This window comes from Anopheles merus, chromosome 2L (assembly GCF_017562075.2).
Source record: "Anopheles merus strain MAF chromosome 2L, AmerM5.1, whole genome shotgun sequence".
Lineage (NCBI taxonomy): Eukaryota > Metazoa > Arthropoda > Insecta > Diptera > Culicidae > Anopheles > Anopheles merus.
The window spans coordinates 20383133-20409529 of NC_054083.1; the positions used below are offsets into that span (position 1 = coordinate 20383133).

Here is a 26397-nt window from a genome sequence, read left to right on the forward strand (position 1 = left end):
GAAAATCAGGTTCACTTGCGCTACTCCTTCATAGATGGCGCAATTGTGTAACTTTGAGCGGGCCAAAATAGCTGCCTCTCACTCTATTTGTTTCCTTCTTGCTCAGCTTCTTCCTACATGTTGTGATTTGAAATGCAATGGCTCAAGGCGGCCAACATACATCGTTCTCACTTTTGTTTCTACTGTCTTTTTCTCGCTCATTGATAATTAAGTGTACTCCAATGTAAACGTAAATATCTGCTCATACACGATTACATTGCAAAAGACCGCTTTACAAAATGAGGTGACCAAAAAGAAAAGCAAATAAGATGACGCGGAGTTTTGGGACGCTACGTGTGATGAAGATGACTGGCAGTTGCGAATGTAATTGTAAATGTAAAGAAAGGAAACGGTCGTTTTTAATTAGCTGCGATATTTTTGTTGGTTGGGGAATTTGTGGGATGTATTTTCTGGCATCACTGCGGTTTGGCAGTTAGTAATCGGAAGGGTGAACAAAGCTTCACTATCGCATGCAATTCGCTACAACTCATTCATTCTTCCTTGTTTTTCTTTTTGCGATAAAACAGAACATGAGATCGAAAAATGGGAAGGGGGTTGGGGGGAATTATGAAATCATGTTCCACAACGCATCACAAAAATTACTTATATCGTACAATGTTTATTAAAGATTTTCTTACAATGCCTTCGTCCATTCTTATGGCGGGAGTCATTCCTATCTTTTTAACAATTGCACCATGTTTGTACGATATCAGTCAACAAGAGATAAAACACTCATTGGAGTTTTATTATTCTTGCCCGACCACCGACAAGAATGCAAAAACTCTTGTGTAAAAAGAAGATCCCCCTTTTGTGTCGCATACCTTTACTTCCGCTATGTCAACAGTTAACCGGCATAATCTTTCGCAACTTGCCAGTAAAATGCCACTGCATTTTACTTTAGTACTCTACACCTTAAACTTCATTTAACAGAAAGTTCACGTTGAACTTCCATAACAGAGTGACTTTATTTTTACTCAACATTATCATGTGCTTAGAGTACCTTGCTTAATAAATCCCATATCTTTGCATATTCTTCATATGAAACATCAAATGCGCACTCATATCGACCAAATATTGCTGTACATGCTACGCTGAAAGCATCGTCGATCATTTCGGCGGTTTCTTCGTTTGCACCATAGCAACGCCAATGCGATTGTTCCGTCCCGATCCGCGCACGTTCGCGCCTACAAACATCACCACCAGCAACCCGTTCAGCGATAGTGCAGTGTGCAGCTCGTCCACCCAGCCGTCGATCGATTTCGCGAGCGCTTGTTTATTGTCCGGCTGCACCACCGCTGTCGGCTGTCCCCCCTTCGCTCCCGCGCCGTCCGCGGCGTTTGGCAGCCGGACGTAAGCGAGATTAAAATCATACTGCAGACAATTGCTCGCCGTCTGGCGGATCGTTTCCGTCGGTGATGACGTTTTGCGGAACGATAGCCACTGCTGTTCAGCTGAGGCCGCTTTCCCTATCGTGCCCCCGAAGTACTGCTCGAACGTGCGCAGCTCCTCCTTGGCGTTCGTGACGATAAACGATCGTTTGTTGCGTTTTTTAGCGTGCGAAAACAAGGTCGTCGTGATCTGTGACTGCTGCGAAGCACCCGTCAGGGACAGTTCGCTCGACTCGTCCGGCTGCGCGATACCGTTCCGGCCCGTCCCGGACCGGAAACTGTGGTACATGCGGCGATCCTCGAGCCACTGGTCACCAAAGTAGATGCTGTTGGCCAGCTTCAGCTGCACCAGCTCCAAACTGGCCGCACAATCTTCGATCGAATCGTGCCCACCGGTGCTGCACTGAATTTCCTGGTCGAGGAATTTCTTCGTCAATATCTTCAGCTTCTGCTTGTGCATTGGATTGCCGGTCACGTTGTAGATGATGCTCGTATCGATCACGTACGGGTGCAGCAGCTGCATCGCCAGCAGATCACTGTTGAGCGAGTGGCCCACCAGTATCGCGTCCGGCGGCAGCAGTTCCCGCAGCTCGCGCTGAACATCGGCCAGCGTGGTGCGAACGTCGCGCAGCATCGAGGCGGTAATGCCGGAGAATTTGGTACGGTAGTCGATGATCTTTTCGCGCGGCTTCACAAGCTTGTTGTAGATGACCTTTTGCTGTTCGTCCACGATGGATACGCGCGTCAGCACCGACTTGCCGCCAATTGCGCCACACATCTCACAATCGATACCGAACATGGGCGACCGCGGATTGACCGGTTTGTACGAATCGCTCGTAGTTACGTAGTGTTTGTACTTGTTTTCCAGTGTACCTGGCGGTAAGGAAAGAGAAAAGAATGGGACATTATCATCATGCCAACGAGACGATGCAGCTCAGGTCGGCGACAACCTACCGGCCAAGGGCATGGGGTAACCTTCGTTGATCATCTGTATCGGCGACAGCAGCAGCAGGGTGCGCGGAAATTTGTCACTCTCCGGCAGATCGACATCACTGCTGGGCGATTGCTGACGCGATCCAATGTTCCGGAAGACGCTCTTGCGCACCAGCATCTGGTCTTTGCACATCCGCATGGCCGCCTCGAGCGAACCGTACTCCGCGACCAGCACGTCCTTGTGCGTATCGCTCAGCGGCACACAGGCCACCTCCTCCAGTATTTTAGTGCTCGGGAATACTACCTGTAGCGTTAGCTGGGGCCCAAAGATGGTGTCCGCACAGTTCGGCATGTGCTCCCGGTAGGTGACGTAATCTTCGCACGAGAATCCCTCCACGATCAGTACGGTCGTGTGCGTGAGCTTCGTGTTCTTATCGATCGATACCCAGCGCGGTGCCATGGGCGAATCCGTGCGCAACAGCGTGTGCATCAGCAGGGCCTGAATGTCGTCCAGGAGCAGTGGAATGCGATCCTCCTTTTTCTCGTTCCGATCGAGCAGCGCATTCTGCCCGATTGGCTTTAGCAGGACGCGCGGCACGTAGCGCATGCTTTTCTTCTGGTTGACGTACGCCTTGAGGGCGCGGTACTCGGTATCGTTGTTGAGTGGGCCCGTCGCTTCTGCTGCTTTATCTGCCGCGCTAGCAAGTGTTTTGCACTTGACCGCTGTTGCAGCGTTATCGTTCTCCGCAGCTGCACCGTTACTACTACACTCTTCCCGTCGCCGTTTCGCACTGACGGTAGGCGCTTCCTCCTCGTCACCGATGGCGTACGCAGTATGATTGTTGGCCAAAATTTGCTTCAACCGATTGTCGGCACCGTTCCGCAGCTTGTTGTTGTTCGATTCTGACGTGAGCTGATCACTGTTGCCTTCGTCGTCGTCGTCGTCGTCGACGTCACCAGCAATGTTCGGCTGTGTGGCTCTACTGCTGTTTCTACTGCTTCCGATGCCGTCCTGCTCGTTGAGCATCATCAGCGCGGACAGTCCGAGGAGTTTACGTTTTTTGCGCTCTCGACGCAACTCTTTTTTGGTTTTTAATGCTATCCTGCCAACGCCATCGCCAAGACTGTCGCCATCACCAGCGGCGGTAGAGGGATTACTGAGCTGAGCTTGTTTCAGCCCGTCGCTGCCGCTTTGTTCGACAGCACACTCTACCCCCGGCTGCAACATTGGACGCGACGGCTACCCTGCGATGCTGGAAGAGTGCGAATCGTCGCGGGGTGTGGAAGGAAGGAGAGGAAAAATAACAATCCATAGCCCATCGAAGATGGTGTTTTGTGCTGAGGCAAGCGAATGTGCATGATGAATCACGATATCGCGCGCGCCTGCTGCAGCAGCAGCAGCAGTCACGCGCGCGTATCCATACATGCGCTCGTATTTTTTTTTCTGTGTACACTTACCTCGTGTGCGCGATCGCTGGTGGGTTTTAGTAAGGACCGAGGGGAATGGTCGAAAAGGGTTAACCGGAAACGAAACGCGCGTCGCTGGACGGTCAGTGTTTATTCGATCGTTGAGATATATTGCTGGCGCAGCAAAATCTCGACAGAGCGTGCTTGTGTAGGTGTTTTTTTACTTCTCTGTGTAGTATTGGCACAATCTCACATCGACTTCACCATCCAGAGTGTTGCGGTATTGCGGTTGTTTTTTTCCTACGAACAAAAACATGCTGCCCGAGCACATTGACAGATTGACGTTTGCGGACGGCCTTGAACGCGTTGGCTATGGTAGCGGGTTTCAGAGTTGGGTTGGTGTTAACGTGCATTTTTTGTTTGTCTTCGGAAAAAGAAGACAAAATGTGTTTTAAAATATTTCTAAACCAACACAAATATCTGCAATAGCAAAATTTGTTAGAATTAAAGCTGCTTTTCAGGAAAACATACCATGAAACGAATTCAAACACGTCCAAACACGTCCAGCGTTGCGTTCGGCCCAAGCACGGCTAGCTGATGGGTCGCGAACGGTTTGACGTTTAAACGATTTTGAAGACAACGTCTGTGTTTGGCTGGAGCATCGTCTCGAGCCGTTTTCCTCCAAAGCACAACAACGTTTCGGCAACAACAACGCGCGAGGATACGAGCAAATCCAACAACGAACGATCACAATCGGGTGCATGTTGTTACAAAATGGATCAAATAGCGGACACAACCAAGATGTTGACAGCGTACAAAATAATTAACCAGCAGCTAGCTAGTGAAAATCAAAAGAAACGGCAAGAGTTGAGGCTGCACGAAGTGCGCTTTAATTACACCAACGAAATGCTGCTTCGTGAGCGTCAGGAGAATAAAACGCTCCGGGATATGGTACGAAAGCTCAAGGATCAGATGCAGCTGGTCACGAAGGTGGTGCTGTCGGTGCAGGAACAAACCAGCATCGTATTCGAGCGCATCAACCGCCCCCACGAGGAGGCCGAACGGTTGATGAAGGAGTACACGCCACGGGCGCACCGGGTGTACGAACAACGCCGGCTCGAAATTCCACCGTACGTAGACGAAGATTCCATTCCGGAAGGGAATGAATCCAACGAAGAGGCGATCGAGAAGGGCGAGGAAGACGCGACAAACATAGCAGAGGCAGAGGCTAGCGTAAAGCAACAGGAGAAAAGCGGTGCTATCGGTGGTGGTGACACTCCAGACGAAACCTGCACATCCATTCTTTCCCGCGAAAGTCGGTCGAGTGGGGGTGGTTTGGTGCAGGTGGTCGCTAGTCCGCTTGTTCAAAGATTGAAGCGAGCCTCGAAAAACGCCAGCTTTGATGAATCGTTCGAATCGATCGACCGAGAACGGGCGTTTAAGCTGTCCCGCAGCAGCCAAAACAGCCGGCGACAGATATATGCCAACATACAGGACAACATAACCGATTTGCAGTCTATTGGTGCCGCAAGCCAGATGGATGTGGATGGTAAATGTTGTTTTTCATCCCTCTTTCATTGTCGAAAGAAAATCGCTTACTTGTTTTTTTTTCTTCAATTTTAGAACAACTGAGTGACACAATGCGGAATCTTTCCCCGTTGGCGGTCGATAAGGATGAGGATGAAAGAATGCTGTCCGATAAGGATGAGGAGGAGGGAATGCCGTCTGCACTTCTAACTGAAAGCGCCCGTCAAGGGAAGTCTCCGCCGGCGCTGCTCAAAAAAGCGGTCAGTGAATCCGTGCTGTCGAAAAGGCATCCTACCCGAACGAACACTGAGCAAGACGACCACTCCAAGGACAGCAATGTAAGCAGCCAGGAGGAGGCAGAGGAGGAACTGACGGTCTTCAATCCGGCCGAATTTGGCGCTAGCTGCAGCACACCAGTAGCGAAGAATTCGGCCATCGAACCAACGAACATGGCTGACCCACCGCTCGCGCTACGTGGTGGGCGCGGACGTGGACGCACACGCGGTCGAGGGCGGGGACGACCCTCAAAGGCCATCAGTGAACCCGATCTACTTACGGCGATGAATCCGGTCGTGATTTTGCAACCACTTACCGAGCACAACGTAAAGGCGCTCGAGCGGCAGCAACCAGCGCGTCGCGCGAAACCAACCGGTACGATGAAGGAGCATGACTGCAGCGGCTGGAGCAATGCATACGATGGCTCGTCGATGGGTGATCCGTACTCGTCGACCGAGAACATGTCCGTCCTGTCGACTGATTCGAGCCGTCCGCGACGAAGGGCAGCACCGAAATCGTTGCGCGAACCAACGCTCCATGCCAAATTAAGACGACCTTAGGGACTTGCTACTTTGCTACTTCACACCTACGAAATTTACGATTATTATTATAATTACTATTACTATTATTATTATTAGCCTCCTGTTCCTCCCAGTAGCCGTGTTTGACGGTTTTTTCCTTATATCTCAAATAGGTTAATTAATTGCATTGTTTCATTTACTTGAGTTGTTTGTTAGTGATTAGCATTTTTAACATTTGACACATAGACTGAACGATTGCCTGAAGGAGAAAGGAACACGCATGTTGCGAACCTTTGGTGGACGGAAAACAGCATCCCACGGCCGTATTATGATGAATAAAAGGAAACCGAAATATTGTGAAATTGAGCTTGTTTTTTTTTTTTGGTTTAAAATACCCCATTTATTATTTCATGCTATCGACAAAAGAAAAGATTCTATCAATCACTAGAAAAGGTTATCCTCCCTGCACAACGTTGTTACCAGCGCTTTTTGCTACACTCGCTAAAACGGAAGGTGTTTTTTGTATGTATTCTTTGTAACGCTACGATAAGCTTGTTATAGCAACAAAAAAGAAAAAAAGTCCTTAACAGGACCCTAAACAAGAGATTAATAGGAAAAACGTAACATGCATAGAAAAAGTAAACATATCAACTGAATTGGGATAGGGTTTAAAATCGTTAAAATTCCATCTAAACGATTTATGAGTTTTTAAAACTATCATTCCATCATATAAGGGCGCGTAGCGCATAACATTTACCATCTGCTTGTATCTTTTTGGTTCGATTTTCTTCTTTTTTTATCAAATCACATTTACTTTCACTTTTAGCTACTACATACCCACTCTCTTTCGTTTCACGCCACATATCTCACAGGTACGGTGTGTGTGGGTTGTTTGAGGCGTCCTGTTGTGGGGATCTTTTCACACACCAAAGCTAATTTCGATTAATAACACACCTTTTTAGAAAAGATTTCCATTAAATGATTTCATAGCATTATGCAGAAACAAAATAACGTACAACACTATTTTCCTAACACATGATTGTGTGTGTGTGTGTGTGTGAGTGTGTGTGTGTGTGTGTGTGTGTGTGTGTGTGTGTGTGTGTGTGTGTGTGTTGTGTGTGTGTGTGTGTGTGTGTGTGTGTGTGTGTGTTTGTGTGTTTGTGTAAGTGTGTGTGTGTGAGTGAGTTTGCTCGCAAATAAACTATCTTTCTCTTTCAGCTTTTATCTATTTCTTAGCTCAAAATTCAATTATTAAAATCTGCATGATTGCATTAAGCATAACACATCGGAGGGAGTTTCTAAAATAACGATTCCCTTTCGCCCTCTTTGAATAGAAACCATTGCCAGGTTTTGTCTGTCGAGCGCGAACATAAATAGTAATAGCTTTAAAGATGTTGGGGTCCTGGATTTTCTTGTTGTTGCTTAAGAAAACTGTAGGGCTTGCGCGATACAATTTATTTTGTTTAACGTGACAATTGCGACGAGTGAATTACACGTGAACTGTATTGGTCGGCGGTCGAAAGATAAGAGAGCGACAATCGGCGCATCCGATCGCTCGCAAGCTCGAGGACCACGATCGGCGCATCCGATCGCTCCTATTCGTGTCCTATCCTTCGTGTCCTATCCTTCGTATCCTATACTTCGTGTCCTATACTTCGTATTACATCGCTACCTACCTACACTAACTTAATCTTACCACAGTGTGACGCTCGAAAGTGGTGAATTCGGAAAAGCAGCCAGGAGCGCAACACCACCAGTGGTGCCGAACACCACACGATCCCCCTCCAGTGACGTAGTCACGCTTTTATATCTGCCGTCAAACGCTTATTGCGGACTCGGCGGTCTTATTCTTAGCGAAAATGAACATGTTTTTTCGTTACGGGGGACTTTTCCAGAGGTTTGGTTCGCTCAAGCAGAAGCGGAATTTGAGCTTTCAAAAATTTCACGGGAGCGCACGCAATACACATATTTGATCGCTGCAATGTCCAAGGAAGTATTAGCTAAGGTGCTGGACATTGTGAAAAGTCCTGACCCGGTAAAACCATACTCTCACTTAAAGGGAGAAATTTTAAAACGGTTGACAAGTAGTGAGGAAACACGATTGTCAAAATTGTTATATCATGTTGAGATAGGAGATAGAACTCCATCAGATTTCTATCGATACATGCTACAGATAGCTGGGGATTCTACCGATCTTTCCGTAACTCTTGTGAGGAAATTGTGGAAGTCAAGACTGCCTAAATCGATTGAGGTAGCCTTAGTTGCAGTTGATACAAAAGATCACGCTGAGCAATTGCGGATAGCAGACAGGTTATGGGAATGCACACAATCTAGTGGACTATCCGAAGTGAATACTCGTGCTAGAGTTACATGCGATTCAGCGTCTGATGAAATCCGGCGTGAAATAAGCGAACTACGCGACATGATCAAGAAGATGTCAAATCTTTCCCAACGACAACATCGTGATCATAGACGCAGCTTCTCTAGAGAACGAAGAAATTTCCAAAGTCCATCTCGTGATAGGAAACCATTTTGTTGGTATCATTACAGATACGGTAACGGAGCAACCAAGTGTGTTAAGCCCTGTAATTTTTCCACAACACGAGTCAAACACTCAGAGGAAGAAAAAAACTAAGAAGCTCACGGGAGTTGGCGGATCTCCCTAGAGCATATAGTACTTCTCCTCGTTTGTTCGTAAATGATATGATGACATCATTTACCTTTTTAGTGGACACAGGGGCTGATGTATCCGTCATTCCATTTCATTTAGCTGGTAAAGCTCATAAACCTACAGACTTAGTTTTGCAAGCAGCCAACGGAAGTACCATAGTGACGTATGGCACAAAGCTGATTCAAGTAAGTTTAGGTTTCAAAAGAGTTTTTACCCATATTTTTATCATAGCATCCGTAAATCGTCCTATAATAGGAGCGGATTTTTTATACAAAACCGGAATACTAGTGGATATCAAAGGGCGTAAGCTAATTGATTCGACCACTAATTTAGCGATCATAGGATCATTGGCACTTGTGGATACTCCTTCCCCTAAACATTTTGTACTTGAAGCAGGAGACTTCGGACGAGTTCTACACCAGTTTCCATCTTTGGTAGAACCACCGGACTACAGAAAGCCAGTATGTCATAATGTGTTTCATTATATTGAAACCAAAGGCCCTTTGCCTTTTGCGAAGCCACGTCGCCTTGACCCGCAAAAGCGAAAAATCGCGCATGTGGAATTTCAGCACCTACACTAACTTAATCTTACCACAGTGTGACGCTCGAAAGTGGTGAATTCGGAAAAGCAGCCAGGAGCGCAACACCACCAGTGGTGCCGAACACCACAAAACTATGCCGGCAACATAGTTAGAGGCATCTTTAGCTGTAACGAATGATAAACGTATGGCTCTAGTATAGAGAGGGGAATAATATATGTTCGCTGCCTGCACAGAGTATCAAACAATTTGCCTAACGATATAGAATGCAACATACTACACAGCGGCACATCATATAGAATAGCATTTTCTAATCGAACAAGTGTGATATAATGGATACAACGCGTTTGTTTTCTATTGTTTGATAACACATCACGCTCACTCACTTCACCACACTCACTAAGAGCGTGGTGCGGATGGGTGAAGTGAGCATATTCTTGTGAGCTATCGTAAAAGCTGCCAATAATACCGAGAGGAGGAGGATGCCTTACGTGCTGTGAGATATACCACCACCTCACAGCATAGAATGGCACTTTTGTGAGTTTATGTAGGAGCTTGCACAATTGCGTACAGAGTGTCGGGCAAACTGCTGCCTCGCTGGCATTCTCTAAGTCTTTTCCCATTGCCAAAATAATGCTGTTGGTTTCGATGACGAGTCCTGCTGTATCCGGTTTTCCTCTCTCGCTTGCATTAGCTTGCGTCGTTTTACGATAACAAATTTAAATAAAAGCTACAACATAACCATCTTGCTATCATCTCTCTCTTGCTCTCTCCTCATAGGACAGTGCAATTACATAGTGCAATTCAACATTAATTATAGTCAGTGGCGTTCTCTCCACTGTCGCTATTACTTAGTAACGTAAACGTTTGAGAAGCCTGCCTCATTATTGATCTTATCTTCTTATAACATTGCGCAACTTACACGCTAACTAACGGCTAACGAACTATACGCGGTTATTTCACACTTTACCAACGAATCACGAACGAACGAATGTACGTACATATGGTAGGATATGATTTACATCCAAAACAGTGGACAAGAGCAGTGAAATGAGAACGTTAACAAAAACAAAACAAAACAAAAATAGAAAAATTGTAATGTAATATACGGATAAACCTTCTAAGCGTGTGTCATGTCGATCGGTTTCCCGTTTTGCGCAGGTTTTGCGCGTCCTTTTTTTTCGCGTGTCGGAGATTTCGTTTCGCAGAGGAAAAAGCTCAAAGCTATGTTCCGGTTATACTAGAGGTGACTGCAACTACGCATATGCCGCTGTAGGATACGGGGGAGGATTCACACAAGGAGTTGTGAGTGTTTTTGGGGTGTATCGGTCTTTGGCCGGTGGGTCAGTCGTATTCGCACACAGCACGAATTGAACGGGAAGAGGGGACCTATCGACTTGCACGCTCTGTTTCTGCAAACAAATCAACAAATTGTATACTTGCCCTGCCCCGCCAAAGGAAAGCGGATCAACTCATCCCTTTTACATTCCATTATATTACCTCCCATCACACTTCCCGTGTTCGTCGCACGGCCCGTCCACCTACAGGCAGCAGCGCTAGTCAAAGATGCAGGCAAACACGGAGCAGCAGTTCAGCAGCAGCCGGTTGCAGCAACCCTTCTTCGGGCCGTCCCGCGCCCGTTCGGCTTCCTCGGCCGCCTTGCGCATCTTCTTCGGATAGTTGCGCGGCTGGCTGCGGGCACTGAGCGGCACCGGCAGCAGCGGGAAGTCGGGCCGGGGCGCACGGAACCGGGCGACCAGTGCCTGCTGCTCCGGGGTGAGATTCGAGGCCGATCGGCGCATTCCGCTGGTCAGGATGTCGCCGACGAGCTGTGATTCGGCCGGATCGAGCAGCTCGATGCGTTCGCGGGCGGCATCGAACTCGCGCCGCGTCATGGTGAGGTAGCGCGGCGCGTAACAGAGTGCCCCGAGCGCACGCCGCCGGTTCTCGGTCGTCGGGTCGACGTGCTTGCGCTTGCAGTCCTCCAGGCTCCAGCGGGAGAGCAGATCCACCAGCACCGTCTCGGAGGACAGCTGCAGCGCGTCCCGCTTCACGATCATTTCCAGCTCGGGGAAGCGCAGCGTCAGCATAGCCTCCTGCCCGAACACCTCCTCCGCGTGCATGTCGATCAGCTGCAGGCAGTTGGCGAGCAGGGCGGCAAAGTATTCTTCCGGCGTGAGCGGACCACTGTGGCCGGCGGTACCCTTTTGGGCCCGGGGACAGCGAGAGCGCCGTTTCGGCTCTTTCGGTGGGGCTTTCGGGGTGGCGATCGAGTTGTAGAACCAGAGCGCGCGGTACACTTCCAGCACATGGTCGACGTGCAGGTTGTTATCGAGCTCCTTCACGCAGTGGATCTCCAGCTGCCGGCACTGGTAGCGGGTGGCCAGCTCGAGCATCTCGAGCGTGTGTGTCGGGGAGTCGAATTTGATGAACTTGGTTTCGAGATAACTGTGCAACAAAGGAAAAAAAACAAAAACGTACTCAGGTTATTAGATATCATGGGGTGAAAAATCCGCACGAAAAGCTTCGATCTATCATACTCTCTTTTGCGTCTTCTTCCCGTCAAACGTCGCTATGGGTGCATCTTGTAATCGGCTCGCACGTTTGCACTGTTGCACGTTTTAGCGCCGGTATAACACTTATTGATAACGCACCGAACCTTCCCATATAACTATGCCGAAGTGACTCACTCACGGTCAGCTCAGCTCACCAACACACAAGACTACACAAGGCTGTACAGAACCTCCAGCGCGTAAGCCAAGCTAAAACAACGAATAAACATCGAAAGCTAGTTCACCGCGACTAGCAAGATAAGATTGATATTGATCGGAAGGAACTCGCAATTTCTTGTTGTTTCACAACCGTGTACGGACACAAGTGTAAAATGTTTCTGTATTCCTGGGTGCACTAATTTATGGCGATTGCGTGGACACATCGACAGAGAGACGCATCTGGCAATATTGGCGCACATGTCTAATTTATGCACGTGGTGGTTCAAAACCAAAACATTCCGCCGTTTAGTGGTCGGCACTTTTGAAAATCCATGCATTGCATTATAACGTTCTTTTCAATTTTCTTGCAATATCCTACACTAACCTTCCGCAACGGGCAGCGTCACACACTTCAGCTCCCTTCTCTAATCAGTAGCCCTCTCCACTCACTTACCGTACAAATGTTACGAAATTGTCACGATCGACGCCGCGCACAACGTGCTTGCTGTCGCCGGCACCGCCCCCGGTCAGCATCTGCGCCAGCCCGGTGTTCGAGTCAAGGATGGCTTTCCGATCCGCCCGCACCGCATAGTTTTCCTTGTTGCCGAGCACCAGAAACTCCACTAACTGGTCATCGTTGGCCGGCGCATCTAGCGGTGGAGCCGTCGGCAGTGGCCCGTTCAGTGGCCGGTCTCCTCCTCCGTTCGCTTCGCTGTGGTTGTTAAACGGCTGCACCATGGTTACGGCCTACTGCTGTTGTTCGTGGTGATATTCTGTCTGAGGGTTCACACTCTGGTTGGAAGTGTTTATGTGGTTGGTCTCTTCCAGGTTTCAATAACTGCACAGAACTTGGTGGGACACGCCAAAGCGGACACAAGGGCACACTACATTCCTGCAGCGAACGGGAGGGCAGCAGTGTGATTCAGCAGCAGCGTGTCTCTGGTGCGTTGCCCTTTCTGCACGGCAGTGCGCTCGCTAGTGAACTGAGATTCGCTCGTGCCAGCCCGTCCTCGGCTGTAAAGGGTTCGTAACGCGAACGGGTGACGGCACTCGATGTGTTTGGGTGTCGCACGTTACACGTTACGATGTGTACGACGTGTGTGAATTATATCCGCTGAAAGCCTGTGTAGAAAGAGGAAGAAAAAACCAGGCAAATTAATTCAATGATACCGCAGCCATGGGTGTGTTCCTGAGTGTGTGAGCGAGAGATTGAGATAAAGATTACATCAAGACGGCAGCTAACGGTCGAGAGGGAGGGGTGGTACGTAAAAGGGAGGACCGCACACGACCCCACTGATAAGCCAATTCTTTGATTGCGTATCGGTAAACCGCCCGGTAGGAGAGATACTGTTCGAACGGGGTGTTTTGGTTGGGAGGATTGTTTGGACGCCTGCATCACTTTCTGCTGCTCTGCACACTGTGGCGTTACACCTTGTGGTGCATTTTTTATGCCACAGATTGCTTCCTTTTCTTCGTATTTTTAACCGATATTACGTTCAATCGCCTTCGTGCGCGCTTTAGATGATGACTAATACATTCTATTTATATACAAACACCACACTAGAGCTTACAACCTCTGTCAAGTGGACACAGTCCCGTATATGGGGCGTACTTTTTTGTCGTTCTGTAAGTGTTGTAACGCAGCGAAAGGTAATCATCATCACGTGACTCTTCCACGTTGGGAGAAATGCTTGGGAAACCTTATCAGGCCACACTCCTAAACATCGCTACCAACGGAAATCGATTTTTGGATGATCTATAAAACTATCAAGGACGGTTGTTTGTGTTTGATAACAAATAATAAAATAAAGGTTTCATTGATGACTAGTGCTCTCACTGATGAGGTTGTTTTTAGATAGGTTGGTATTGGGCGATTAAGGCGAAACACGCAAAACGGATGAATCACTGTAGGAATGCACTTCGATGGGATGATGATGACATTACTATCATCGATTGGGAGGTTTTCTGAGGAAGGTTCTCAACATGAAGAGTTCTTGGTAAACCGAATGGAATTGAATTTTCCGTAGAATACAGATAATTTAGAATGAAAAAATTACCTATTCTTACACCGAATTTTGAACGCTCTACCATCGTCCCCGTATCGATTCAACGCCCTCGCTTCATTTGTACAACGATAACCCAAAACCGAAGACTCCTCTCCATGCCACTCCTACCACTTCCCCACGGCGGCGGCCACTTCAGAGCGGCCAAATTAAAAGCACGTCCACCAATTTAAACAGCTCTTTGCCGTCCACACCAAGCAACCACCACCCACACCTTCCCGACTCGGTCTGTAACGGGGTTTGTCCTACGATTTTGATTAACTTCTTATCGTTATGCAAATTGGCAGTAAGCAAGAGCGAAGGGAGAGCCGCACCGGCCACAACACCATTGACAAAGGCGCGCAAAAGCAATATACGGAGGCTTTCGACGTGCACACAGGGTGTGTTTGGCTGTTTGTCGCCTCTGTTTGTGTACTCCGGTGCCGTTTTTCCGGGCTGCCAGCCAGATGGTGGTAATTAAAGACCTTCCCCCTCATGGGGGCCATCTCGAGAAGTAGGGAGGGTATCTCGCCCATGACGGGCGTAGCGTCACGCGCGTAACTGCGGGCGAGATTTGGAGACATTGGTCACCCGACTTTAAGCGCACATATGATCAACGGTCGGCAGCATCGATGTGTGAGAACAGATTGCGCGCATATTTTTGGGACATCTTGTTCTGAGGTTGGGACAGGTTGAGAGCTGCGGGATGATAACTTACAAAGAAGAACTGTGAGGCGCGTTAGAATAAGGGATGATGGTGATGAGGCTTTCTTCCTCAAAACCATTTGGCTCCGTCAGTGCGAGTCTTTCTTCTCAACAACGCGTAACGCGTTACATTGATAAGGGAAGCTTAGGTGCATAAAACTCTGGGGTGTCGGTCAACATTTCCTTATCTGCGTAATTGATCGAAACTCTCATTATTTTGCGCCAGAGGTAGTAACACGATGGTGAAACACGATCGCAAAAGTTTGACATTGTTGTTAGTCTTTTTTATTTATATAATAGAGTTTGTTAAGCTTAACTAACCTTACTAGCTTAGGTCGGTCTTGTCGTTCAGTCGTCAACTCGCACGACTTAACAACCCGAAATAAACGTGCCCATACGTAGAACCTTAAATATCCTGCTACTGGTAATCGATAAGTCATTGAAAGCCAAGCATCACTAGTGGGTAACCGACTAGTGGGTGCAGGCCTTGACCGACAACAGTTGTTGTGCCAAAGAAGAAGAAGCTTAACTAAGCCCCACACACTGCACGACTCTTTATTGAATGATTATTCAAGATTGAATTTTGTACAACTTGGCAGGGGTTTGGGATGTAGTAAAATTGAGTTGTAGTATGTTGGAAACGTGATCATCGCGTGATCATGCCCCCGTTTTCAGGGAACTTTCAGGGAATAAGTTTTCAATGTTTAGTTTGGCAAAAAGGAAAAGACATTTGATTAATCTGATTATTCATTTTCTACCTGATGGGATTTGAACTTGAATTGTGCGAAAAATGCAAATCATACCAACCATGCAAGTTCAGAATCGTAAGCATCGTATTCGTTCGTATCAAAAAGAGTTAACCGCTTAACAACGATATACAAAGAGTGAATGTTCAATTAGCAAATTAGTTTAAATCTAGATCTCGAAACATACAATAAGCGTTCATACATCAATATACTACTTCTGTTAAAAAAGTCCTAAACTAATGGTAAGCCTTATGATAATTTGAGTCCATGTGGTATTGGTACACAATTTATCGTACTAAACTTATCACCACTCCTTCCCAATTAGAGTTTTGCACTAGACTAGCACGTAAGAATGGATCTTTTCATTTAAAAAAGCCCTTCGTATCGTATTAACGTATGATTGATTTAAACCGATATTGAAGTGTACCTAACCCTGGGTTTTCAAATCAATTGAACCCTAAATGCTACCGAGCGTGTGTGTATAAGCAAATCTGTAAGGTTTCCCACACGCTACACAGCCGAAGAAATCGGCTCTCGCGGATGGCTGGCTTACACTGTTTTATTGCCCGCATTATTTTACACGCCAATTTACAACCGTCAACACTTTTCGGTAGTCGATTACGGACTGTTTATCAGCATACCAGGTACAGTGCCATTTCAGTGCAGTAATCCATCTATTTATAACCGATTGTAAAGCCGGGTTTTGGGCTAACGTTTTGAACGAATTAATGTGTACTACACTATCCGGTGTAATTCAATTGTCGATAGGCGGGAATGAAATGGCAATAATAAGCAGCTGGGTGATAAGGGAAACGTTGGTTGTAACACGAATTAGATGGACGGTAACGCAATGTATAGTTTTCTTCCTTCCAATCAACGTTCGCACATATATTACGTAGACAATCTTTTGCCTCTTTGATAGGTCCGAGATGATGACACAGTCCCCCTGATAGTAGAGGATTATAGTGGATGAAAACATTATAGTGTACCATCTTTGCAATCGATTTCTCGACCATAAGAGACATTCTTAGGGAACGAGGAAGCTTTCCCCACTTCGAGTGCAGAAACGTGCACAAAACATGATTTCATCTCATCCAACGCAAACCAAAATCTCATGTAAGCAGTGTAAAACCTTTCCAGGCACGTACACATTACTCACTACAACACACAACGTGTTACAGAGTACGAATGAAGTGAATTTTAACAACATTTGAACGCCGTTAAATTGCACAAAATTCAATGTGAAGTGATTGCATTTCTTTGTTTGTTTCATATTGCTATTTATTGGCAATCCTATAATCCAAAACAAAACAGTGAAAAATCTCCGATGCGTGCTAACAGAGTTGGCAAACGGGTAAAGATTTTGCTTTCGATTCCTTTCTTGACCCCGGGGTCGCTTGCTTGGGCGAGAGGCGTGCAATGTTAGTAGTTTGATGCGAGCAAACGGCCCTAAAATAAACAGCAGTAGCAGCATATCACTGTGTCATATGTGTGAGGAGGTCGTAAATTATGATGCAAACCGGTTAACACTTACCAGCAGCAGCAGCAGCAACCACCAGACGCATTGACCAAGAATCGGTCGGTGTGAAGAGGAGTGAAAAAGAGGGAAAAACAATTCAAATGCGTTGTTATTTGCTGCCTCAGAAGTTGCCACTGTAGTGCTGCCGTTTTACGGTTTATAGAGTTTTAATGATTCAACTTAGCAAATGTGTCGGGCAATCATTATATAGACACGCTTCCGCTAACGAATTGTGGGTGATTTTATAGCTACTGTCAGTGGGGGTGACTCTAATCTACATGATACATAGTGCCATTAGCATGGGGTGAATATTCCGTTGATATGAACTCGTTACAATCTCAGCTCGTTTTACTGAACTTCCATGTAAGAAGGTTTCTTAAGCTATGAGTCATCGATCGCGAAGCGATCACGTCGATGTCTCATAGACAGTGATTGTTACGGAGAAGCAAAAAAGCACTGAACGCAACTGAACTGGACCTAAATACTGTAAAACGGTTAGAACTTCCTCGCACTGTAGAGGCAAGTATCGCACATTGTGCCAAACCCATTTCACATTCTTCGTTCCCTCGCTTCTTACAAACACTGATTCTAGCCAAAGATGCCAAAGGAAAACAAGGCAACAGACCTTCACCTGCTCGATCTGTGTGTATTTGTTTATGTTTGTTTTCACTCTTTAAAGCTAACCATTTTTAACAAATTGTCAACAAACATACCTTCTTACGATCGCCACCTACACAACGCACTGTACCGTCCCACAATTCCCTCGTGCAAGTCATGTGGTTTTGTTGCTTGTCTTCACTGACTGTGTGTGTGTGTGTTTATACACATCACAAGTCTAACTCAAGTTCACCTGCTATCTAAATAAAGATCAAACAACGCTCCACAAAAACCATACAAAAGGCCAACCAACTGTTATACAATAATGCACCACAGAGCGTCACCACAGCTCACACACACTTCCGGTTTGATTTTGTCTATATTTGGCAGTTGCCAATAGAACCACCATTTTTGGGGAGTTGTGGAATTTGAAGAATGTCTTACGGGTTACAAAATCACAGCTGTTCCACACTTTTGTGGCTGTGTTCTTAATGTGTTCTAATTAGTTTCAAGTGAGGTTAAGTATAGCGATGTGCTCTGTGGAGCGCACCCACGATTCCGATCCGACTTTGGCTATTGTTAGTCCGAATACGACTCTTTCAAAATCCGAACCGCTAGTTCTGCGCGGAGTCAGAATCGTCAGGAGTCGCCCGCAGTCGTCTGGAGATGGAGTCATTCGGAGTCGTCTAAAGTCGATCGGAGTCAACTGGGAACGGAGTTAGTCGGAGTCAACAGGAGCCGTCCGGTGCAATGTACCCGGTGTGATCAGTCGAAGGCCGATTCCGGCCGACTCCGGACTAGTCCAATCGATTCCGACTCCGAACAACTTCGGACGACTCCGAACGATTACGAACGACTCCAGACGACTAAGGATAACTCCGAATACCAACGATTCCTGAAAACTCTGAACAACTGCACACGACTCCAGACGATTCCGGATGACTCCGGTCGATTCGGGAAGATTCCGAACGACTCCGGATAATGCTAGGCGGACCTGCCTTGTGAAATCGGTTCCGAAATTATCGATGACTCCGGATTTTTGCATTCAAAGGGTTTATGTAAATGATGAACTCATTTACAATACATTTCAAAATAAATCTTTTAGATAAATATCTTTAGATGCCTGTTATTATGAGTCTGAAAACTTCATTCAGTCTTAACACACAAAAATAATTCACACGATGATCTACTGCCAGACATTTCAATCCCTTTCAATCCCCCCCTATCGCAATTCTTAACCTGTTTTCTCTCAACACTCAACACAGCACTAGTAGCAGCAGCTTGTTCGCTTTTAAATATTGATGCATCCTTTGCCATCCAAACAAAAATGCTGGTACTCCAAAGGGGAAAATAGGAAAATTGCAGCCCGCATGTATTTGGAGGAAGTCACTGCTTGGGTCCCATCCAATGTGTCAGTTGGCACAATATTCTCCCTTTGCCAGCTATCATCGTGTCGTATGTAGCAAACTCTTACTTTCTGCAGCAGCAAGCAAAGAATCCAAACTCCCCTTCCCTGGGGATACATTAATTGTGCCATAGGTCCATCAAATTGATGGGACACACAAAAACCGAGCAGTTTGCCAAGTTTGGGTGGGTCGTGGACTTCCAAATTAAATGGCATTCCTCCTCCCTTCCCCTCCGTTCGAATGTGATTCATGCTTGTGGCGGTTTTATTATGGTGCTCCGCAGCTGCTCCCGGGTTGTTAAATTCGAGTGCAACACTCCCAGCATGCCATTAGAATGCCGTCACGAAAGTGTCTTTGTGTGTGTGTTGTGTGTGCATTTGTTTCTTTACGCCGTACACTGGGGCGCAGAACAGTTCTGGGCCGTGCGTGCGTGTTGTCGCGACTGCAGCACAAACTTCACGCAGGTGCATTCAGTGGAGCAGCCGACCACGGCAGAGCACATTCATTCCACAACGGTGGGTAGGTACTAGGGAAGGTGCTAAGTAGCGCCAATTGTGTTAACAAGATGCGCAACGGCTTCGCGGATCGATTGAGCGCGGGTGCTGGACCTCGTCGGCGGCGCGCATTATCGACGCAGCCGTCAAAGGGCCTTTGGGCACAACAGAGGGTTTGCTTCCGGTTTTGTGACGAGCATGAAAACAGTGTTCCATTATGAGTGAGATGAAATATTATTCATTTTGCCGCCTTGAACAGAGAGAGGCAAGTTAAAAATAAATTCAATATTTGGTTTGACTTGTTTCAGTTGACGAAGAAGTCGGCTGAAGCTGGCTGAAGTTGGAAATAGATTTCAAATGACCTACATAAAGCAGTAGAAAAATCAATCAGGTTTAATTGGACATAGACCCATAGAGGTATTGAAAAACAATTCCACACATGGAAAGAACGTTGCACTGTCCAATCTTCATGCATACTTCGCGTTCAAACACTTGTTAGGTTCACGCTCCAGTGCTCATCGATTAGCATCGGTGGTGTGTTTACGATGTATTGTGGGTGCACCGGTGCAAGTTCAATATCATGGCCTCTGCCAGTATTGAAGGATTTGGCAACCGTTTGGTTAGGTAGAAACGGAGGAACACAAGTGTTTAGAACCGAGACGGAATAAAGCACACACACACACACACACCAAGGGCAGACGGCTCGAATCGCCAGGCAGCGTGTGCTTCAAGAAGCTACCACCAAACAACCGGTGATGTCCTCTTCCGACACGCTGTCTGACGCTAAACGCTTCCGCCCGCCGGAAGTGCAGCGGTGTTGCAGAAACCCAGGTCGAATTTGACGACAGGAAATTAGAACAAGTCATTCTTGTACAGTTGTTATTGTTCATTTTTCACGGCTCGTATACTCATCAAAAGGACCGTCTAACCAAATCAGCACAGGATTAGTTGGAGAGATCTCTTTGTCGGATTTCCGATTCGTTTTCCTGATATGGTTCAAATGCACTCTACCGAGAAGGCATTATATTTCCTTTTAATCCTGGCCTGTCTGTCTTGAAAACAAGGTCTCAGAAAAGGAGAAACTCCAGATGTTTGCTGTATGCACTTGCGCTATTATGCACCATCGCCCTTCTAATGTACAGTCCGCGCGCCAAAGTGACCTTCGACTGCCGTAGCATATTTAAATATGATTGAGCGTAATACTAAGGGCAATTAAAATAATAACAAGGAAATCCCCTCACTGCTATTTCTGCTGCTGCTGCTGCTGCCCCACAGTTCAACCGATGGTTCAATTTGCCGTGTGCGCCTCATTGGTTTTGCGCTTTGAGTGCGCGCAGACCTGCAGTTGCGCGCCGCTCGTCTGGACGGCTCATCATCCATGATCCGTGTTCCTCCGTGAGTCCGTGTGGAAATGTGTCTAAAAATACTGCCGTTTTGTGTCAAGGTAAGGGCCCCACCGCAAGCTACCGCGCGTCTTCGTTCTGAGCCTGGAAAAATGTGCATAGTGCATAGATGATACACTGTGCACTGTGTTGTCTTGGCGTTAGTTCGGGCGATAGTGCGGCACAGACATGCAAATGTTTTAGTTTGGGCTCGAATGTTTTGTTTTGCTACGGTAAAACCCGGGTGCAGCGAACGAATAAGATTATTTTTGTTGATTGCTTTCCGACCTGCTGCTGAACGGCTAGGCCGCATGACTCATGGTAGATTGCGTGAGGCGTCGTGCAGGATGAAATCGATTCACGGCATTGCACATTCGGCAATGGTGCTATTAATTGCAGCGTTTAGGCATGATTTAAAATATTGTAGATATTCAGTAGCATTCAAAGCGTCCTGTTTCGTTCAATGTTGGATCAAATTCAAAAAGGAGTTATATTTCACATCATTTCAACCAAAACCTACAACGACACACGAGAAGTTCCAAACAAAGTATTTTCAACGTGTTCGTGTGCATGGGGTTTGGGGGCACAATATAAATGTTCGTGATCTGGCCGGACACATGGCTTACATATGCCTGGCCGCCAAATCAGATTTAAACCAACAACATCACGATTATATGTTGCACCAACAAAAAAAAAAACATACTCAAACACCGTCAATCGATATTTTGGTAATAATCTGAATTACGTCTTAGGTTGCTTACACTTCCTCGCGACCGGATGTGGTTCCTACACATCTGGTGGCACGTGTGCCAAATTCTTTTCACCCTTTTTAGTGTTTACATTTTCGGCTTTGTAATTTAGTATTTGTTAATGCGATTCATATTACCCGCTCTCCTCATCGGTCCAAGAGCAAAAATAAAAGCCACAAAAGGCAAGAAAAAAAAACACCATAAACACGTATTATGATCGTTAATACTCCGCCAATAAGACATTGGCAAAATAACAATGTGGCTGGCAAATTTTTGCTCCAATTCGTCTTTCGCGCGTGTCCACGTCGTACAACCGACACAACACACGGACGTACGCACAAATTCTTCGACCACAGCACACACATGCTGCTATAAATAAATACTAGTGGCACAATCCAGCGGACGGTTCGATGCTATCATTCATGTTTGTGCAATTAATACCCCCAACATATGCGCGGAAAGTCCAGATTCAAAATTAACTGCTTAAATATTCAGGCAGCTGCTTTGCTTGATCAATCTATCTATTATTTTCTAAATACTGTATCACTGATGATCTTTTGACTTGACCTGGGGTACATAGTGCCGTTGATTAAAATCAGATCTTCAAATTGTACATACATTTCTCGGCAAGTCTGCAGGTCGTATTTTAATCAAAAAATAACTATGAACGGGGACAAAATGCACCAAGTGGATCAGGATAAAATCCACCAGTTTGTAAGCAAGCTAGAATGACGTTTTGTGACGTTTTAATAATTTAAAACTTAGATGCTGACTAATAAAAACCTTAATTTCTTCAGTTTAATTTTCTTCTATTTGGCGTAACGTCCTACGCGGACATGCTGGCTTATAAGGCTTTCGAGACTTAATTCATTATCACGGAGCCGGATAATCAATCCTTGCTACGGTTTAATTTTATTAAAATCAAATAGCAGGAAACATTTCGTCTTTTTAGTTCATTTTCTATATTTTGATGCATATTGCCTCAATTTTGTACTGTGTTGTGCCTTTTTTCTTTGGTACGTTTTGCCTCTTTTCTATGGTTCATTTTATCCCAGCATTAAGCTAACAATTTTTTTGTAAAATCGAATATTTCAGAGTATGATTCCGTATTGCTTCGAATTACGGACACTTAAGGCATTTTTGCATTTAAAGTTTTCTTATTAATCCAATTTTCATCGGTAAAACCTCTTTATAACTTACTTTACGGAAGCAAACATTCTACATTTTAGAAACAAAAAAATATTTCCAATAATTTTACTGAAAACATTGCAAAAAATCACAAAACTGCTACGTTATTTTGATTCATATTCCGGTTTGGGGGTGGTGGTTTTATCATATACTACTCGCAGATGCATAAAACCGAAGAACTGCTACCCGAATTAACGATCTTTCCCGTACCATATTTGTTCAATGCATCAAAAATTTGCCACCTACATATTAAAATATCGTTGTTTTCTTAACATTATCACTGTCTAAAAAGATATGCTGATTAAGCAATTATTCACAATTTACTTCGGCTGTCTGGAATTAAAAACAAAATAAAACATCTTGCTTCAAATTCTGGACAGAATTAAATATGTGTTTTAATGGAATTTAGAGCACAATATGTTAAAACACTGTTATCTTCACGTTGATAACTACTTTCACAATGGATTCCAAGGAATTTCAATGCACGGGGACGCGATTGATAGGAATTATCAAAGAACTACCATTGGTGTCCGTTTGAAACAAAACCGCAAAGAATGCCTCAGGTCACTCAGGAAACTGATCGACAGAGAATATCTATTTACTGTGGCATCAGGGTCTACTTGGCGTCAGACACATTTTTAATTGATTCTAGTACATCATAGTAATTATTTAAAATTTAAAAGCGATATGTCCAAGGACTGAATATGAAGACATTAAAAAAAACATGCCGAATGACTTGAAATTGATTCATAACGGTAACTTAATGATTTTTTTATTGCAAAAATGCCAAAAGTTGTATGCCAGATTACTACATTGCAGCTTAAAGATTTAATTCATAAAATTAAAATTAATTCATGAATTAATTAATTAATTAAAAAGTAATTGTTGATTAAATGAAATTAATTCATAAAGTCATCAATTACTAGTACTTTTCAATGCAAATTATATGTTTTCCTCAAAGCATCACAACATGTACCACACTACCCTAGTTACTACCTATTTCCTATTAATTTTATTCATATTGTCGAAATAGATAAACGTTGAACAAATGACAACTTTTGAACTATAATTCTTTGGGATTATAGGTTTCCGGTTCTCAGGACAAAAACCTTAAACAACCTTAGCGATCAATAAACAAAAATAATAATGCACCACAAAAACAGTGCACAAAAAAAATAGTGATCTCGTACCTAGCCGAATTGTATTTTTAGTTTTGAAACCCAATTGCCAGTCTGAATGCCACTGCATGGTTCTTTAAGTTTTAACAAGGGTAACAAATATGGTTCCACTGTCCCATCTATGCATCGATTGAAGCAAACCGATCTTCCGCTTTCGTCACCATTGCTTCATTACACCGCTGCCATGGTGATTGATCTAAAAGCATAAGAACGCACGGATTACTACACGTGTGTGGGGCATGTTTTTACGACATATACACCAGGGGCGGGAGGTCACTTGTCTCAACCTGCCTTCACCGACACACAAACGGACTTCTTGTTTGTTGTGAAAACCGTCTCAACGCACTGCCGTGACTGTCGGGACTCGTTAAAAATCGTTCAAAACCGTGTGTCAAAAACGCACCACTTGATTTCCTTAGCCATTGAGAAAAAGAGTCATCAGAACCACCCTGAAACGTTTTCCTTTTTCCCCGTTTCGACACATTCAAAGACGGGTGGTAGCCGCAGGCCGCCGGCATAATAAAATCTGCATTCCACGTTCACGTTTTGTCGTACGGCCAACGCCGCGCGGCAAGAGCGTCCTGTGTGTGCGTTAAGAAAACACTAACCCCCCGCTCGCTCCCTCGTAGACTTCGGGAGCCAGTCGCACCCGAAAAAAACGAGTCCGCCGTTAGACCGCAACACCAACAAGGAACAAGGTGGTCGGTCCGGTCCGTGCCGGTGTGTGTGTTGCCGGTTGCACTTTTCCCTATTGCAACGCTTTTGGGTTGAGGTAGGCGAAAAGCGGTCGATTAGTTCGCACTCTCCCTCTCTCTCTCATAACAACTCATATGTACGCACCAGGGTGCAGCCAAAAGAAGCTGGTGACTGAGCGTGGGGTGGTTGAGGTATGTTTAGAATTTTTACATTTTCATGCGTCGGCGTGCTGCGGAGCATAGCCAATCCTCACCAATACACATTAGCGTGTCGCCGTTCGGGTTAGCCACCCTTCCCTGCCGCTGGGGAGGTGTGACCTACTTTAGTAGCCTTTGGCGTATCCAAGTCCGCGCATCCTCCCGACATCCTCGGGGCATCGGGGAATGGAGATGGAGAAAAACGACCATCGTGAAGCACCACACACCAGCAGAGCTCTATCCGAGGAATGACAGCTCAATGTTGTTTACTGAGAAGAACGGAAAATTCCCTGAAGTGGAGAGTGAGAAGGCACGACGGGTTTTTTTTGCGTACGTGAACCGAACGGGCGCCGCAAAGTGCGTTAGTGTGTGTATGTATGGGGCTGCATGTAATGGAAAAAATCGATTTTTCTTTACAACGATTAAAGGATACTCCATCACGTACGGGCGACGGTGTTGGAAAAAGCCCACAAACGGTAATTGAATTTAGTTGCACGGAACGACGGCTAGAGAAAATCTTAACGTACCTGCAGGGAAAGGACACCACCTACTTTAGTAAGCCGTCCCGCGTGCTTGTCCGCGTAACCCACCAGGGAGCCGTCGATGACCTTTCCAAAAGTCGTTTTCCGCCGTGTCACATGAAATACACCAAACTATCACACCGAATAACAAAACAATGAAACAGTCTACCACACAACAATGGCGTACGGGCGATTTCCACAAAACAATGACTCCCTTCAGACGGCAGGTACACTTGCGACGATGGCAAACAGAGCACAACAACAGTACGGACGCAACTGTCGTTCGTTCTCGGCTGCTGCTGCTGCTGCGGACTTCCGTTGTCGAGGAGGAGAACCGAGCGACTGAGCAGGTTTTGACAGCTGATCCGACCGTTGGCCGTTCCCGGACATGCGCATCTCCTGGCGAAAGGGATCCGTCGTGCTTTCCACCCACACCAACTTCCTCGCCGGAAGGGAAGGAAGATCACTTCTACTTGTTAGCACAGGGAATCGGATCGGTTCTTCCTCTGCAGGTGGTCGGCCACAACACTCCTTTGCTTCACACCACGGGGGACTGTGTTCACTCTGTGTGTTGCTATTCGGAAAGCTATGGTTACTGCGATGCAACGGAGAGCACACCCGGACCGGACACGTTATTACTTCTTCACCACCTACCATGAAATGAAGAAGCATCTGCGTACAACAATTGGGATCGACGTGCGGGTTGCTGACTTTGAATGGATGGATCGTACACAGTTGTGCGCGGTTGACAGAAAAGGACCGCAATACTGTGTGACTCCGCTTAAAGCGCGGGAGAAAGAGCGAGAGAAAAGAACGAGATCGAAAATGGTCGGATCATGAGAGAGAGAGAGAGAAAGAAAGAGAGATCTTACGAATATTCGTGCGCGCTTAAGCGTGGTCAAAGCATTTGCGAGAGCGTGTACAGCCGCACTGAGAGATTCTCTTTCTCGTTCTCTCTAGTGGAG

General features: G+C 45.9%; 3 protein-coding genes across 4 annotated transcripts; 1 reads left to right on the forward strand and 2 right to left on the reverse strand.

Annotated features, from left to right (window-relative positions):
* Positions 1-957: 957 nt before the first annotated feature.
* Positions 958-4058, reverse strand: LOC121591756 (uncharacterized exonuclease C637.09). The gene is made up of 3 exons (XM_041912664.1): positions 3819-4058; positions 2382-3613; positions 958-2300 (listed from the first exon to the last, which is right to left on the reverse strand). Exons 2-3 carry the CDS (start codon positions 3586-3588, stop codon positions 1147-1149), a joined length of 2361 nt encoding a protein of 786 aa, XP_041768598.1. The 5' UTR covers positions 3589-3613; positions 3819-4058; the 3' UTR covers positions 958-1146.
* Positions 4059-4071: 13 nt separating this feature from the next.
* Positions 4072-6456, forward strand: LOC121591757. Its single transcript, XM_041912665.1, has 2 exons — positions 4072-5316; positions 5391-6456. Exons 1-2 carry the CDS (start codon positions 4542-4544, stop codon positions 6128-6130), a joined length of 1515 nt encoding a protein of 504 aa, XP_041768599.1. The 5' UTR covers positions 4072-4541; the 3' UTR covers positions 6131-6456.
* A 4028-nt stretch (positions 6457-10484) lies between these two features.
* Positions 10485-26104, reverse strand: LOC121591758 (BTB/POZ domain-containing protein 2). Of its 2 annotated transcripts, none has more exons than XM_041912667.1 (3): positions 25502-26104; positions 12467-13134; positions 10485-11749 (listed from the first exon to the last, which is right to left on the reverse strand). In XM_041912667.1, the coding sequence occupies exons 2-3, from the start codon at positions 12748-12750 to the stop codon at positions 10858-10860; spliced, it is 1176 nt and encodes a 391-aa protein (XP_041768601.1). In that variant the 5' UTR covers positions 12751-13134; positions 25502-26104; the 3' UTR covers positions 10485-10857. The 2 variants fall into 2 exon arrangements, with proteins under 2 accessions (XP_041768601.1, XP_041768600.1); XM_041912666.1 differs by having other exon boundaries at positions 25439-26103.
* Positions 26105-26397: the final 293 nt, after the last annotated feature.